Consider the following 16614-nt stretch of genomic DNA (forward strand, 5'->3'; position numbering starts at 1 on the left):
TATATATATATATATATATATATATATATATATATCTATATATATGTGAATAAATACATATATAGTTTCGTTGTCAAACGGAAAACGACGTACGATTATTTTATGCGCATGCGCTATCACTTTATAGTTCAAACCGGAAGTTAGTATTAGAAATTTTTATATTAATATTTATAAATGTATGTAATATATATGTGGGTGTAAATATAAATATATATGTATATTTTATTAATTTATTAATGGATGTTTATATATTTATTTATATTTATTTGAATTTTTAATGGAATATTCTTGAATTTGAATTTTTTATAAAAACGCGGGAAATTTAAATTTGTATTTTTTTTTTTAAATAAAAAATTATTTTTAAAAATTAGTATTGAAATTGAGAATTTAAATAGAAAATTAGTTTTCGTGAAAATTTATGGAAATTTATCATACAAAAATATGTCGATTCAAATTTTGGTAAATAAATTTTTTTTATAAATATATATGTATGTAGATGTATATGTATTTTTTTAAATTTATTGATGTATATATATTAATATGTATAAATATTTATTTGAACTTATTATAAAAGAAATTATATTTAAATTTTTAATAAAAAACGCGGGAAGTTTAAATTAGAAATTTGGTTTTAAAAAATTATTATTTTAATTAGTGGGAATTTAATAACAAATTTGAAGACGTTTTATGAGAATAAATTAATTATTAAAGACTTTAATGATAAAATTGATAATTATTTGAATTTATAAGTACAGAGACATTTAAAAAATGGCGGTAGTATCGAGTCACACTACAAAGAAAGAACACAGAATCCAACCGCCAGAGAATTTTAAACGTCCAGGTTTTAGGATCATTTAGCATTTCGCTGCGTAGTGCGTAGTCTCTTATTCGGTTGATCTTTCCAAGAACAAAAGGATTCGTTTTTCTATTTCTTATCAATTTTATATTCATTTTACATACTAAGTTAATAATTTATTTTTTCACGTTTAAGTGTAATAAAATTACACTAATTATTTATAAGTAATTAAATATAATAAAATTAATAAATTATATTAAATTTGTTTAAAAAATTTAATCGTAAGTACCGCAAACTTTTTTTTAAAATTTACTTCTAGTTAAAATTTTTTTTTTTTCAAATATTTTCCACTTCTTATTTTTTATTTAATTTTTTTTTAAAATCTAGGAATTGAATTAAAAAATAATTTTTAAAATTTATTCCATAAATTAAAATTTGCACTTTAATTCAAAATTCAAATTTATTTATTTGTAAAAAAAGTAAATTTTTAATTTTACCAAATAATTATTTTTTTTTTTTAAATCTTCGACTTTTATTAAAAAAAAGTTCAAGAATTTTATTTTTATTTAAAAACGATAAATATTTTAAAGTATATAGAAATATATACATATATAGATATAGATATATATATAGTAACATAAAATATATACTTAGACAAATATATTTCTGAGAATTAAACTCGGGATAAGAAAATAATTTTGTTTACACTAAAATTCTTAAGTCTTTTGTTCTGTCCGCACGTGTCTTCTCTTTCTAATCGTCTCAGCTTACAATTGATACATAAGTAAAGTATATTTCTACTGTTTAAGATCGTCATTAATACTTTCTTTATTACTTATATTTAATTACTAAATATATAAGTATATATTTGCAATAATTTCATTTAAATTTCCAAAAATTAGTCAAAATTTTTATTTTATTTTCTTAATAAAATTAAAAAGTTTTTTTTTATTTACACAAAAGTAACTATATATATTTATATACTTTATATATTCATTATTGACAATAATTAATTATAAATAAGTAACAATTATTAATTTAATTAATTTTTTTTGTGCAGGTAAAATACAAGAGCACGAGATTCAGTCCCGGCTTGAATTTTTTTTTATTTTTAATTTAAAAAAATGTCGGATTCCAGACAATCAAGGTAATTTTTATATATTTGTTTAAATAAATATATGTCATATATATTTTTTTAATTATTGATTAAAAAAAAAGTTACGATGCACGTGGCTGGAATTTTTTTTATGATGAAATTTTTTAGTCACGTGGTTCTAAAATTTTTTTTTTTATTCTACTGAATTTATGTAAAATTTAAATTTTTATGACTAAATGTTAGAAAAAAACCCCCGGGTTTTTTTTTAAATTTTCTATGACCCCTAGGATTAAAGTAACAAAAAAAAATCTACTTTCTTTTAAATTTTATTATTTTATGGCTTGTGGATTTAAAAAAACTAATCCGAGATGAACATTTATATTAAATATCAGGGGACGAACTTATTTTTTTATTTGTATTCAAATTTTATGATCATAAGTAAAAATAATCTTTTCATTTCCTTTGTTTGGCGGGAAAATATTTTATGACTTGGTCGAGGGTCACGGGTCGTCTTAATTTTTTTTTGTAATTTCTAAAGAAAGTTTTGAATTTTTTTCTACTGTCTAAAGATTTGTACCCTTGGAAATTTTTTATTTTTTTGAGGAAAAACTTTCAAATTGTTTTCGCGGTTTTTTTTTTAAATTATTTATGAAGAGCACTAATAAAATTACAATTATTTTTTTACAGTGATTTCGACGAGTACGTTCTCCACGTGAGCAACATACCCGAGGAGTTGGATACCGTAAGTAAAAAAAATCTGTTTTTTTTTTTTTTTTCTTTAAATTTGAAAAAAAAAAAAAAATTGAATTAATTCTCGTGTCTGTATACTTGAAATTACGTAAAAATTGCTAGAGACCTTTTTTATAGAAGATTTGATTCTCTTTTAATGTGTACTGATACATTTTTCTCGTATTTTTGATAGTTTGTTCATAATTTCAATTTTAAAATTAATTTTAGAAAATTAATCATTTTTTAAATACAGAAATTTTCTTAGTTTACTTTGAATTCAAAATATGCTTGAACTACTGCATTTACATAAAAGTTCATAAGGACCTTTTTTGTAGAGAATTAAATTCCCTACAAAATTGCATTGATTCATTTTTTCCGTATCTTCAATAGTTTAGTCATAATTTTAATATAAAGATTTAAAAAAAAGCCCGCGAATTTCAAATTTCATATTTCGTTGAAATTTCAGGATGGCCTGCACCGAGTGTTCCGTCAGTACGGTGCAGTGACGTCACTGGTAGCACCAGACAATAAATTTGCCTTCGTCTCATACAAGACATTCTCCGAAGCAGAATCAGCGATTGCGAATCTCGATCGTCAGAAGCCGATGTTCATGCGAGTTAAATTTAGCAGCAGATCATCGAATTTGGCTGATTCACCCGCGATACCTGATGGTTTACTGACACCAGTGACACCCGGACCAAGAACACCATCAGCAACTCCAGTAACTTCAATCCCCGAGCGTGATTTTCGCTTTAGCGAATCAGGGCTGCCGTATTATGGCCGAGCGGCACCAATTTTACCACCAGTACCCATGTCTGCATCCCGTTACGAGATGAACGGCCGCCATTACCCGATAAACCCCGAGCTCTACAAGTACTACGATGACCTAGAGTACCCAGACTCAAGTGCGCTTTGGACTCGCGGCCAATTAACTGTTGATTCCATGGGCCGTCGCAAAATAACTGGAGGCCGCGGTTACGTTTACTACACGATTCCAGATCCTAATCCAGCAGCGATTGTCCAGGCCAGCAAAATCATAGAGCAACGTAACCCAGGTCGTTATGTCGCTGGCGCTGATCAGCTGAGTCATTTAATTGACAAATGTATCGCTTGCGCACGCGATGCTGCTCATTGCTGTGCTAATTGTGCTTCCAGTTACTGCAGCCGCGACTGCCAGATCCATGACTGGCCTAGACACAAAAATGAATGTAGTTCCGTACCACCATTGGCCACCAAATCTGAACTGACCAATGGAACTTCCAAACCAGGTGGTTATCTAATTTTTTATCTGGATTTTGTAAATTCTGCTGATGATTTTCTGTGCTAATATTCTAATTTTCATGTTTCAGATTTAAATACTGGTCATCCTGGTGCTAATACTGATGGTACCGGTTTGAAATCCAAGATTCCTGGGTCAGATCATCAAGATCCAGGTGTTCCAAGCCCAAAACCTGGTGCTACTGGTCAAAATCCTGGAGTTCCAGGTGCTGAGATCAAAAATACTGGTAGTCTACATGCCAATCTTGATGCTACCGGTTCAAAATCTAGGATTCTTGATCCAGATCATCAAGTTCCAGGTAGTCCAGTTCAAAAACCTGATGTTCCTGGTGCTAATACCCAAGTTCCAAGTGGTCTGAGTACTGCAGACAAATTAGCTGACAATTTAAACCAGCTGAAGTTATCCCAGAACCCAGAACGTCCACAAGATAAAATAAATAAACGCGCTGATGAACCAACTCGTGAAAATTACCAGCGTTCGAAGTCTCATCCAGAAGATCAACGCCGCCGAGAACATTTTCGCCAGACGTCAGTTCCATCTGACGTCAAAAAAACGGATCTGAATGCTAGATTAGAAAACTGCCGCCGTCCTGTCAATCTCTCAGACAAAGACTTCGAGTTCAAACGTCAGTCGACGTTCTTATCATCCAGCAGCTTCACCGAGGTACAAATCACTGACGTCCACGCCCCCAGTGTCTTCAGCGTGCAAAAGACCTGTGACGTCGCAAAATTGACTGAACTGATGCAGAATTTGAATCAAAACATCACCAAGTTCCCGCGAGTCACCGAAATAATTCCTGATAAATTCTACGGGGGAATTTACGACGGAGTTTGGCACCGAGTCCAACTGATACTTGGACCCACGCCCAAGATAGATTACGTCGACTACGGAACCATCGTCGACGCATCTCCAGACCTGGAGTTACGTGACATTGGAACTCTAGCTGATCCTCCGCGTTATTCTCAAACCATCCGAGTTCCCTTACCGCTGCCTAATGCACCAGAGTATCAGAATTTATCAGCAGACTCAAAGATTCTGGTAAAAATGACAAGCCAGGATGGAGACATCATTAACGTTGAAGTCTTCGAAAAAGATCCCCAGCCTCGCAAGGCTCCCAGCACTGATTCCATCAAAATGCGACCTCCTAAAATAGTCCAGCAGCCAAAGGAACCAGCAGAACCTCCTAGACCAGCACCCAAACCAGAACCTAGACCAGCAGCAGCTCCAGGACCAGCTCAGTCTGATCTACCCAGCGTCCTAAGTCGTCTTCCAAAAGGAACCAAAGCCACCATCGAAGTCCCCCAGGTCCTGGACACCAACTCAGCGACCTGCGTCATTCTGACCCCAGACCTCGCTGACTACTACGACCAACTGCTTCTGCCATTGAAGCAGGACTGCGATGATTCAGCAGCAGAGTACTTGCAGTTCAGTCCCAAAGTAAACGACCTGGTGTGCGCACTCAAAGAAGACGGGTTCTGGGTCCGCGGGCGCGTGCTCTCGATCACTCCCAAGCAGAAGGTCGCTTCCCTGGACGAGGGAATTATTTGCGAGGTTGTAAAAATGATTCCACTGTTGCCTCGTTATGCCGAGGTTCCAGTTTTCGCCTGTTTGATCAAAACTCCTGATGCTTTTCCACTGAAAGACCAGTCCACGAGCCAGGTCATCATCACCGGAAGCTCTGGTGACTCAATTGACGGCGAATTCACTGAATTAGCGTACCAAGGACGCAAATTACAGCTTAAACCCTGGATTGTTTCAATTCCTCAACAAAATGGCCGTCCTGCTCAAAATGGCGGCAGTGTTCCCAATGGCGGGAAAATTCAAATTCCCAATGGCGGTAAATTTGAAAATTCAAAAGTTGAAATTAAAAATAATGGACAAATTGCCATCCAGTCATATAGAGACTCATCTTTGCTGTTTGTCAGATCACTAGAACCCAAAGAAGTCGAACGTTATCACAGAATTGTCCAGGAAACGGCACGCCTGGCCCAGTCATTGCCTCCAGTTAAAAAAATATCAATCGGCGACAAAGTTATCGCACAGTTTAAATTAGATGACAATTATTATCGCGCGGTTGTTATTGATGTCAAAAACCAGGATGTCAAGATCGCGTACCTGGACTTCGGTAACCAGGAAGTGACGGATGTCAAACGTTTGAAGGAAATGCCGGAGTCATTGAAACAGCAGAGCGACTGCTGCGTTAAAGTTTTGCTGAAGGGAATTGAAAAATTGCCGATGAATGCTGAGGTCAATGCGTACCTGGGTGTAATTGCTGACCAGGAGACCCCGTTTATTTGTAGTTATGATAGCAACATTCAAGATGGCGTCGTCCTGGTTGGAGGAGACGGGACGAGAGTCAATGACATGGTAAATAAATTTCTGCTTCCTAAGTGGAAGGAAGAAAATCAGGAAGAGATTCTGAAGCTATCGGACATTGAAATGGGAAAACTGGGGCAGGTTGGTGGCAACTCGATGGCTCTGTGCTTTGGCGCGTTGGAACCTGGGTACAAATACGTCTTTGCTCCGATGGACAGAGAACTTATTGCGCATTTGTCGACGGTCTTACCCGGACAGCTGATGGAGTATGCGGAGAAAAATGAGTATTATATTCCGAGGGTCAATGAGTTGTGTATCGCGATGTTTGAAGGCGAGTGGTGCAGGGGATGCTGCTTCAATCCTAGGGCTAAGGAGGATTCTGCTGAGATTTATTTTATGGACTATGGAAATATTGCGCCTGTGCAACATAAAGACCTGAGGAAGATGACCAAAGATTTTATGAGACCGTGTGCGCTGGGTTGCATTTGCAATGTTGTTGGTCAGTATATATTTTTTGATATATTTGTATTGATATGTTTATTTGATGAGATTTGGAGTGATTCTGTTGGTGGGTCGCTTCCAATGGCCTGGGAAGTGGAGTTACGACGAAAGGGCTCAGGACTTTTTTGTAGAGAATTTAATTTCCTACAAAAAAGTAGTGATATATTTTTGTCATATTTTTGATAGTTAAGCCGGAAATTGAATTTTTAAATTTATGGCGGTATTGGAAGTTGAAAATTTTTAGTGGTTTGATTTTTATTTTTATTACTAGGAAAATATTGCAATTCGGGTAAAAGGGCTGAGGACCTTTTTTGTAGAGAATTTAATTTCCTACAAAAAAGTATTGATATATTTTTGTCATATTTTTGATAGTTGAGCCGGAAATTCAATTTTTATATTTATGGCGGTAATTGAAGTATTGGAATTTTTACGGATTTGATTTTTATTTTAATTACTTGTAAAATATTGCGATTAGGGTAAAAGGGCTAAGGACCTTTTTTGTAGAGAATTCAATTTCCTACAAAAAAGTATTGATATATTTTTTTGATATTTGTGATAGTTGAGCCACAATTTAAATTTGAAGTATCAAAAAAATTTTATTTTATCTCTTAATTATAATTACAGATATCGCACCTCAAAGTGGCCAACCATCACCGCAATTACTTGCCAGACTAAAAGAGCTTTTGCAGTACAACAGCTCCTACAACATTCACATCTTGATGTACGAAGACGATGAATGGACTATTGAGATACCAGAGATAAAGTCAACTCTAATTAAAGAAGGACTAATCACTCCTTAATTAAATAATTACCACTCCGTCATTAATTACTCAATATTTTCCCCATCATATTATTTATTTTTATTTCCCTATCAAATTTTTCTTACATTTTTTATTTTTAAACCAACATTTTTTTCTTTTTTTATTTTGATAAAAAAAAGTTTTTTTTTACGCGAGTAATTACAAGCGATAATTACAACCATGTTTTTTTTTTTTTTATTAATTTTTTAAGATAAATTTTACTCGCTCTGATTACAAAAAAAAATCTGACAGCAGATATTTTATGCTATAAAAATATGAATATCTTTTTTTTTTTTTTTATATAAATTACAATGTAATTAATAATTATGGTTATGATTAATTAATAAATAATTCAAAAAATATTTTTTTTCGATTTAATTTTAATTTAAAAAAAAAATTTAACTTTTATTCATTTAAAAATTTTTGTTATTTTTAAATTTCCCGCGTCAACGAAAATTTATACAAATATGTATTTATATATATGTATAATTCTGTAATTACTAGAAAATTCAAAAAGTTTTTTTTTTATTTAATTTTTATTTAAAAAAAAATGAATAATTTTTTTTAATTTCAAAATTCAAAATTTCTGTTATTTTTAAATTTCCCGCGTCGGCAAATGAATTAAAAATTCATGTACGAGTATTCTAACCCTTTGATTGATGAACATAACCTTAGAAAATATATGTATATAAATAAAATGACATAAAAATATATGAAATGTATATATATAATAATAATGAAAAAAATATATAAATAACAATAAGTGTAAAATAGTGTAAATATTAAATTAACTAGATAAATTTAAAAGTAGAGGTAAAAAATATGAATCCATCACTGAGACATCGTTACGAAGGACAATTGCATAAATATACAAATGCTATGAAAGGATGGCAGTTCAGGTGGTTCATCCTGAGCCCAGAAACTGGAGAGCTTCATTATTTTTTGAGTGAATCAGAAAAAAATCAGCGTCCGAGGTGTTCTATTTACTTAGCGGGGGCTGTAATTGCACCCAGTGATGAAGATTCAAATACTTTTACTGTCAATTCTGCTACTGGTATGTTTATTAATATATATGTCAAAATATTATTTTATTTTTCCTGTAGATTTCATTTATTTTCATTTAATTTGAATAATTTTATTTTATTAAATTTTCCAGTAACCGGCAGTCAGGTGACTGCCTGAGTATCGGTAAAAAATTTATAAATTATTATTTAAATAAAATTGTTTATTAAATTGTTGCTAATAAACTCTCAGATATTTTATATATTTAAGTTATCATTAAAGTTTAATAATAAAAATCTCGTGATTAATTCCCAACTTATTGATTTCGATAATTTTATAATCATGGGATTCGAAAAAAAAATCAACACGGTTTAATTTTTTTTATTAGTCGTCTGATATATTTTATTTATAAAATATATAAACTGCGATAAAGATAAAAAAAAGTTATTAAATTTGTAGGGTTTGCCTTTGGGCTGATGTCTTTTATTGAAACTCGAAAATTAACAATCTGATGTCTAAATATTTATTTATTTTTATCTCAGTAATTAAATAATTAAATATCAACATCTTTTACCGGTAAATTCATATTTATAAAACCTCAAGACATTCAACTGACGACTGCACAACAAAATCTTAAACTACGAAAAGGCAGAAATTTAACTCAAGACCTTTTCGCTGATACTAAATTTTATTTTTTTAAATTTTTATTATCACAGAGACGCGCCATCGACTTTATTTTTATTATTCTGTCTCAATAATATAGACAGTAACTATATATATATATTGAGTGACATTAAGATTTAATTAAGCGGCAGAATAATTAAAATATCAATTTATTTAAATAAAATAAATACGGTTGTATTTTTTGCCGCGTAATTTAAATGTTATTTCGAATGATGCAGAAAAATGTATTTATCTGGATACTTGGGAATAAAAAAAGAGTTGGGCCATGGAAAGGCGGAAATTTAATTCAAGACCTTTACAGCGATACCGAATTTAATAACGTCGACTAGTTCTATCATAGATATGGCGGGAAATTTCGCTTATTCTCAGGAGAGCTAGAGACAAAAATAAAAAATGATGTTTGTGTGATTTTTTTTTTATAGTACCTTCTTTTTTAAAATTCTCAAAATTCGTGACACACTTCAGCATCAATTCAAGAATATTCTTTTAAATTTTCATTAAAAAATATGGAAAAATAAACCAGTGGTAGTGGGGAGAGACGAGTCACTTAAAAAAAATTCTCCATACCATAGGCAGAATAACTCATGACTGCCTCATCTGGAATAAAAAAAACCAAAAAAATTTTTTAGTACATAAGTTTGATGGATTTGAACGAAAGAATAAACAAAATATTCATTTTTAAATTTTTGGTAAAGGCGCAATGAAAAAACTCGAATTTTTCCCAAAAATTTCTCTACTTTGAGGTGGCTCGTCTCTCCCCACTGCCATTGGCTCGTTTTTCATTATTTTTTTTTGATAATTTAGGAGAATATTCTTAGATTGAAGCTTAAGCGTGTCACAAATTTTGAAAATTTTAATCACGAAATTACCCCAAAAAAAAAATTCCCAAAAATTGTCTTTTTTATTTTTTTGTATCTCAAACTAACTTTCCCTTAATAATATAAATAAATTTTATGTTACAGGTGATATGATAAAATTACGTGCAACAGATGCACGAGCGCGGCAAGAATGGGTCGACAAATTACGAGCAGTAACTGAAATGTACACACGGGCGATAGCCAGCAGTCATCCACCTCTACCACCACGTGAGCACTCGTCAAATCCACCCCGGACACCTGTTGACAAACTCGAAGTACTCGATGCATTTGCCAATTGTCGGGAACAATTAAACAAAGTAGAGAAACAAAACCAAACCCTCGTCACCTCCATCGAATCATCGGATTTTCATCTCGATCCCGATTTGCTGATACTTAAAGCCCTCGTACAATCAACCGTAACTACTTTAAATCAATGTCTAAATATTCTTTATCAGTAATACAAATTAGATAAATTTATTATTTATTTTTAATCAAATACATTAATTAATTAATTGATTAATTAATTAGACGAGGGGACCGTTGACTTTTGGAAGTAATTTTTTTTATAGTCATTTTATTGTAACAAAAGTCTAGATTTATTAGAAGTTATCAATTATGTATGATTTTATTAATTTCTTAATTATTATCATATATTTTATATTTATTTTAATTAATTATTTAGAAAAATATTTTTTTTTTGGGAAACAAATTTTATTTTTGTAAAGAAGACTAAATTTCTTGTAAAATGACTACCCACAAAGGTATGTTTAAAAAAAGTCATTTTTTTGGTAACTGGCCGCGAATTAACCGCGAGTTGGTGGGGAAGATAAAGTTGGTTTAAATATATTGACGTGGGTACTCAAATTAAAGAGAAATGTATGAGGAATATGATTATGGTGAAAAAAAATTTTTTTGAAATTTTTTTTGACTTTTTTTTTTGGAATTAAATATAGTGATGTGGGTACTCAAACTAGAGGAAATAAGATGACTGACAAAGATCTAATTTTATTTTTGACGAGTACTACATCTGACAATTAATACTGTAAAAAATCCCATACTTTTTACCCGTAAATTTTATTATCTGTGAAAATAAATATAGAGAAAGAGTAGAAATATAATTGTAAAAATAAAATTTAGTACTTTTTCGAGTTCAGTTTCTCTAGATATTTCAGCTAGAAAATAAACAGACAATTTAATTTATTAAAATTATCAAGGCAGCAAAAAATTAATTACTTATTAAAGTGAAAAAAAATATTAAATGCAAATGCATATCAATAGTTAATTTTTTCATTACTGAATTATATTTAAAATAACAGACTTGTAATTATTTTAAAAAAATAAAAATAAATTACGTAAAATTTTTGTATAAAAATTACTGGTCCCCTTAATAATTTAAATTAAGAATTATAATAATTATTGAGTACTTTAATATCATAAAAATATATGTATAGATATATGTATATATATTTAATATGTGTTATTGTCTTGACGAAAAATGATATTTTATCTATAGATAAAAATATAAAATGTCACTGGATAATTACCATAGATAAAAAAAAATTAACTAGTAGGTATTGAGTTAAAATTTTATTTTAAACATTTATCGAAAGAATATCAATATTTTTTTTTTATTATATATTTAAATGTGATGGCTGTTGGTTGTAGACTCAGAAATTTTACTTAATGTTAATTAAGACACTTCGGTAATTGACAAATAAGGAATTTCTTGCGCCAGAATATTAGGATGAAGAGGCTTCATTATATATTGAAAATAAAAATAATTATATGAAAGGAATATTGAAATATTGCGGGATTTTTAAAAAATTACTGGACTAGGATTTTCAAAAATTCATTTAAAGCTCAAAGTTTATCTTTATCTAGGACCGAATTGACCCGCGGAGCTCTGATCTAGCAGCAGAGCTGCAATAAAACATGAAGCAAAAATATAATTCCACTTCATTATTATTTTTTTTTCATAAATTTTGACATCCAGCAGCAGCGATTGTGATGCTCCATAACTTTTTCTACCCACGAATCTTCACTACTGAATAAAAAATTATTTTTTTCCTGCAGTGTAAATATTAATTTATCATCAACAATAAATTAATTTTGAAAGGTAGCGGTAGGTTTTTTTTGTCGCTGTTGTGTTTTCGATAAATGTTTATGAGAAACTTATCACACCAGTACATTAGTTTAGTACATTAATTAAAGTGATCGTATTTGATTTTGTTAAACACGCACTTTGTTCGCTACAGTGCGCCTACATAAAAAAGCGCGCACCTCAATCGCTTAAATAATCATAATTATTACAATTCTATTTTTTATCATTACTGCTATCACAAATATGTACACGTAATTTCAAAATTTTTTTAATAAAAAAAATGTAAATTGAAAACAAATTTTTTCTTTTTACAAAAAAAAAAAACTTCCTTGAATAGATCGAATGAAAAAAATGCGAAAAGGAGGCTGGTAAATCAATGCCAAGGATCATTAAGTAAGTGAAGGTGAACAAGATCCAACAATTTACTTTTAAAACCTCCATATATATATTTATATATATTTTTCATTATTTCTATAAAGAACTTAAATATAACTCATTTGTAATACTCGTTGGCTTGTGTCTAGTATATATATATATATATATACTTGATATTAATTAGTTAATTACTTTTTTTAATGACGTATAAAAATGAGATTTTATCTATCGATAAAAATATAAGCCAATGAATTTTTGACTATATTTAAAAAAAGAAATACTGTATATAATTTTGATGGTATATTTTTATTTTCTACTTTTATAAGGAAAATAATATATATATTTTTTTTTATTAAATAATGAATTGTGATAGAGGCTGACAGCAGTCTTAGTCACCAAGTTTTGTCTATTGTTACTTAAGGCACTGAAGAAATTGACAAATAAGTAATATCTTGAGCCATAGCGGTGGGGTCTGGAAGCCTCACTGGACAACTCGTGTGTTTGAACCGATGATCTAAACATACTCTTATTTCTTTCAAATAAGTTAAGTCATTTGCCTGAAATTGAAAATAAAAATAATTATATGAAAGGAATATTGAAATATTGCGGGATTTTTAAAAAATTACTGGACTGGGATTTTCAAAAATTTATTTAAAGCTCAAAGTTTATACGTCAGTTTTTAAATTTTACGAATTCTTTATCCCCGTGTTGAAATCTTGTGCAAATTTCACCTGAGACTTTTCAGTAATTCAGTAAGTAGATGTCTGGCGCTTGATACGACTTTGGTTCCTGCTACAGACACGTGTAAAACATTCAAACTCAAAGTCTTGCGCAAAACTCGCACAAGTATCGAATCATATATTTTACCTAAACAATTATACGACTGTACCTCTGATATATTAATAATTAATAAATTGCAATGTCATGCAAATAGTTGATGCGAAAGACTTGCGCAAGATATTTAGCTGACGACACATACACATGATCTGCAGCAGATTTGCGCAAGACACTTGACATAACTGTCTCTGTCACTCTACGCACATATATTGTGGCCCCGATAGAGGGGCAGAGCGCCAGAGACAGTTATTTAAAATGTCTTGCAGAAATCTGTTGCAGATAATGTGTATGGATCTTTAAAAACTTTATTACTCACGTCTTTCACAAAAACTGCGTAAGAAATTTTGATCAATGTGTCATATATTAAATATCTACAATATAATTGCTTACAATAACATGTGCAAGTGATCGATAAATCTTGCCTGAATATCTGATGAAAGATTTATAGTTACATTAAGACGCAAGACACAGAAAAAGTTTTTTTAAAGCCGTTTTCACAAGACTTGCGCAAAACAGTTGTGAAATTGTCTTTAAAAAATGAATTACCCGTAGTTAATTTTTCTGTTAAAACTTTACGATAATTGTCTTGCGCAGTCACTTGCCACAGACATTTTGTCTGCGCAGGAAATGTCACAGACCGTAATTTCGTTACCTTTAAAATTTTCCACCCGAATCCCGTCAATGTTTCAGGTGTTAAAAAATAAATCTGCTAGCTTTTAATAATTTTATCGTTAAAAAGTAACTTACCGTGTCCTTCCAAGTTATAATTTCTGGCATACTATAATGATGAGAAATAGTATCATATATCTGTTGTAAAGTCATTGTAGCTCCAGGAACAAAACCTGCTCGATGCAAAATATCTCCAAATCTATATGTATTTCCCAAACTAAGTGCCTTTTTGAAGTAACCCTCAAGGTCATTGATAAATATCGAACGTGCAGCACACTTGCCATGCTTGTCCCATTCATGTTGCCAGAAATGTTCATTGTCTGATGATACCGAGAACCAGTCGCTATCTAACTGATGTCTTATCCTATTCAATTTACTAACATCAAAAGGCATATTCCTGACATCACAGGCTTTCGGCGGAGTTGTTATCAAACCTTGTTTGTTTGGCCATAATCCATGGACTGTCCATTTATCTTCTCTTGGCACAGGTGCTGCTCTTCTTATGTGTGTTGAATGAATAATAGTAGGTGACCAAAACATAGAAAATGCATAATAGTCAAAACAACTTTGAGGTGTTGATCCTTGTTTACCACATGCTATTTTTTTCTGCTGTTTTGGTGGAATATCGTCCAGTGATCTACGGTTTGGTAATACACCAGGATTTAGATGCTGGTTACTAAAACCTGGACCTTGTTGATGCTGGTTACTGGGACCTGCAGCTTGTTGATGCTGGTTACTAGGACCTGCAGCTTGTTGATGCTGGTTACTGGGACCTGCAGCTTGTTGATGCTGGTTACTAGGACCTGGAGCATGTTGATGCTGGTTACTAGGACCTGGTAAATTCTGATTATGACCACCAGGAACAGGATTCTGTTGATTATTAGAAGACTGAGTAGGAGGTCGAGTTTTCATTTTTAGATGTAGATCTTTAACTTGCTGTAGTTTCTGTTTCTTCTCATTGCGCGTAAGACTTCTGTCAGATGAAATAGCTTTTTTATGTGCAGCAACGAAATCTTTAATAGCAGCTGGCTGAACTGGCAACGACGCAAGATCATTCGAAGTATGGAAATCAGGTATTTGTCTTCTTCTAACTATTCCTGAAACATGGTTTGTTGGAATTGCTACGGCATCATTCTGGAGAAGTTGTCTCATGTCATATCTAGTTCGTGGATCGAAACTTTGAGCGGCGAAACTTTTCGGTGACGGTGTGGGAGCTGGAAGTGGATTAGGTGATGGAAATCTCGAGGGAGAACTAGAACGTGAACTATGTCCAGAAGTAGGTGGTGAGTGGTGTTGACTAGTAGATGGTCTGGGTGGTAAAATATGTCTATTACTGCTGTATTGTAGCCTTTGGAATGGATTAACTGGAGATGGAAAAGGTGACGGAGCTCCGGAAGGTGAAGGATGATGGGATGAATGAAGAGAATTTGATGAAAAGTATCCAGATGATGTTGATGATGAATGAGAAAGTGGAAGGTGAGATGGTCGTCTTGAAGATCCAGCTGATGATGTTGATGGTCCTGGTGATGGTGATCGTGTTCTTGTAAAGTGAGAGTTAGCAGGGTCATAATGCGTGACCTGAGTACTTGGTGGACGATAATTGCCTGCAGATCCTGAACGACCATAAGATGAACGAGCTGGAGATCTTGTTGCTCTGTTGATTATTTAGAAAACGCTGATTATATTCAGAGTTTGTTAAGGGCTGAGAGCTATTAGGCCACGACGCAGCGATTAAAAATTTAAAAAAAAATCTGGCGAAAGTTTTTCTGAGCACCTGGGCAAAATGGCCCGGCTGTATAATCTGATAAAATAAATTTTTTTTTTATGAAACGAAATTAAAATTTAATTATTTTTCAAGCCGATCGTCGGAGCCGTAAATAAATTATTTTTATTATAAATATTTATACATAATTGGATAGTCATTTAATTTTAGTTTTATTAAAGTATGTAAGATAATTAAAAGTGGGAAAAAAAATAATAAAACAAAAAATTTTAAAAATAATTTTTAAAAGTCGGCCATTGGCGCCAAAGAGATTTTATTTTTAAAAATATAAATAATTGAAAAATAATTTATTATTTTGTCGAAATAGATTTAAATTATTTTTATCAGCCGGCTCGTCGTGCCCCAGTCTCTATTATAGAAAAAAAATCACCCGATAAATTTTCATGAGCGGCCTGGATGTTAAAAAAAAAATAATAAACTTACGATCTTGATCTAGAACTGGGTCGACCCGCGGAGCTCTGATCTAGCAGCAGAGCTGCAATAAAACATGAAGCAAAAATATAATTCCACTTCATTATTATTTTTTTTTTATAAATTTTGACATTCAGCAGCAGCGATTGTGATGCTCCTTAACTTTTTCTACCCACGAATCTTTACTACTAAATAAAAAATTATTTTTTTCCTGCAGTGTAACTATTAATTTATTATCTACAATAAATTACTTTAAAAGATACGGATGGGTCTTTCGCACTAATGAGCTTCCATCAATATTTATCAGAAAGTCGTCACTTCATTAATTATGACGTCTGTAGAAAATTATCGGATTAATCATAATTATTAATTTGTAAC

The 16614-nt window shown here is 31.6% G+C and overlaps 3 protein-coding genes across 6 annotated transcripts; 2 read left to right on the top strand and 1 right to left on the bottom strand.

Moving 5' to 3' along the window:
- The first annotated feature begins 120 nt into the window (after positions 1-120).
- On the top strand, positions 121-7879 carry LOC103570984 (conserved uncharacterized protein). Of its 4 annotated transcripts, none has more exons than XM_053738884.1 (6): positions 121-139; positions 1857-1943; positions 2580-2634; positions 3088-3889; positions 3971-6715; positions 7342-7879. In XM_053738884.1, the coding sequence occupies exons 2-6, from the start codon at positions 1921-1923 to the stop codon at positions 7515-7517; spliced, it is 3801 nt and encodes a 1266-aa protein (XP_053594859.1). In that variant the 5' UTR covers positions 121-139; positions 1857-1920; the 3' UTR covers positions 7518-7879. The 4 variants fall into 4 exon arrangements, with proteins under 4 accessions (XP_053594859.1, XP_008547144.2, XP_053594858.1 ...); XM_008548922.2 differs by lacking the exon at positions 121-139 and adding an exon at positions 801-1077; XM_053738883.1 differs by lacking the exon at positions 121-139 and adding an exon at positions 1528-1580.
- A 314-nt stretch (positions 7880-8193) lies between these two features.
- Positions 8194-11361, top strand: LOC103570993 (oxysterol-binding protein-related protein 11). The gene is made up of 2 exons (XM_008548943.3): positions 8194-8571; positions 10166-11361. Exons 1-2 carry the CDS (start codon positions 8340-8342, stop codon positions 10516-10518), a joined length of 585 nt encoding a protein of 194 aa, XP_008547165.1. The 5' UTR covers positions 8194-8339; the 3' UTR covers positions 10519-11361.
- Positions 11362-12823: 1462 nt separating this feature from the next.
- LOC103571019 (uncharacterized) lies at positions 12824-16501 on the bottom strand. Its single transcript, XM_008548985.3, has 3 exons — positions 16249-16501; positions 14121-15696; positions 12824-13093 (listed from the first exon to the last, which is right to left on the bottom strand). The coding sequence occupies exons 1-3, from the start codon at positions 16338-16340 to the stop codon at positions 12953-12955; spliced, it is 1809 nt and encodes a 602-aa protein (XP_008547207.3). The 5' UTR covers positions 16341-16501; the 3' UTR covers positions 12824-12952.
- Positions 16502-16614: the final 113 nt, after the last annotated feature.

Source organism: Microplitis demolitor, chromosome 4 (genome assembly GCF_026212275.2).
Source record: "Microplitis demolitor isolate Queensland-Clemson2020A chromosome 4, iyMicDemo2.1a, whole genome shotgun sequence".
NCBI classification, from domain to species: domain Eukaryota; kingdom Metazoa; phylum Arthropoda; class Insecta; order Hymenoptera; family Braconidae; genus Microplitis; species Microplitis demolitor.

Excerpts from the sequence above, each read along its gene's own strand:
- LOC103570984 (XM_053738884.1), top strand. The coding sequence starts at position 1,921 with ATGTCGGATTCCAGACAATCAAG. Across the intron at positions 2,635-3,087 it reads TACCCGAGGAGTTGGATACC|GATGGCCTGCACCGAGTGTT; the intron begins GTAAGTAAAAAA and ends TTGAAATTTCAG. Across the intron at positions 6,716-7,341 it reads TTGCATTTGCAATGTTGTTG|ATATCGCACCTCAAAGTGGC; the intron begins GTCAGTATATAT and ends TTATAATTACAG.
- LOC103570993 (XM_008548943.3), top strand. The coding sequence starts at position 8,340 with ATGAATCCATCACTGAGACATCGTTACGAAGGACAATTGCATAAATAT. Across the intron at positions 8,572-10,165 it reads TACTGTCAATTCTGCTACTG|GTGATATGATAAAATTACGT; the intron begins GTATGTTTATTA and ends TTTATGTTACAG.
- LOC103571019 (XM_008548985.3), bottom strand. The coding sequence starts at position 16,340 with ATGAAGTGGAATTATATTTTTGCTTCATGTTTTATTGCAGCTCTGCTG. Across the intron at positions 15,697-16,248 it reads CCCAGTTCTAGATCAAGATC|AGCAACAAGATCTCCAGCTC; the intron begins GTAAGTTTATTA and ends AATAATCAACAG. Across the intron at positions 13,094-14,120 it reads TTATAACTTGGAAGGACACG|GCAAATGACTTAACTTATTT; the intron begins GTAAGTTACTTT and ends TTTCAATTTCAG.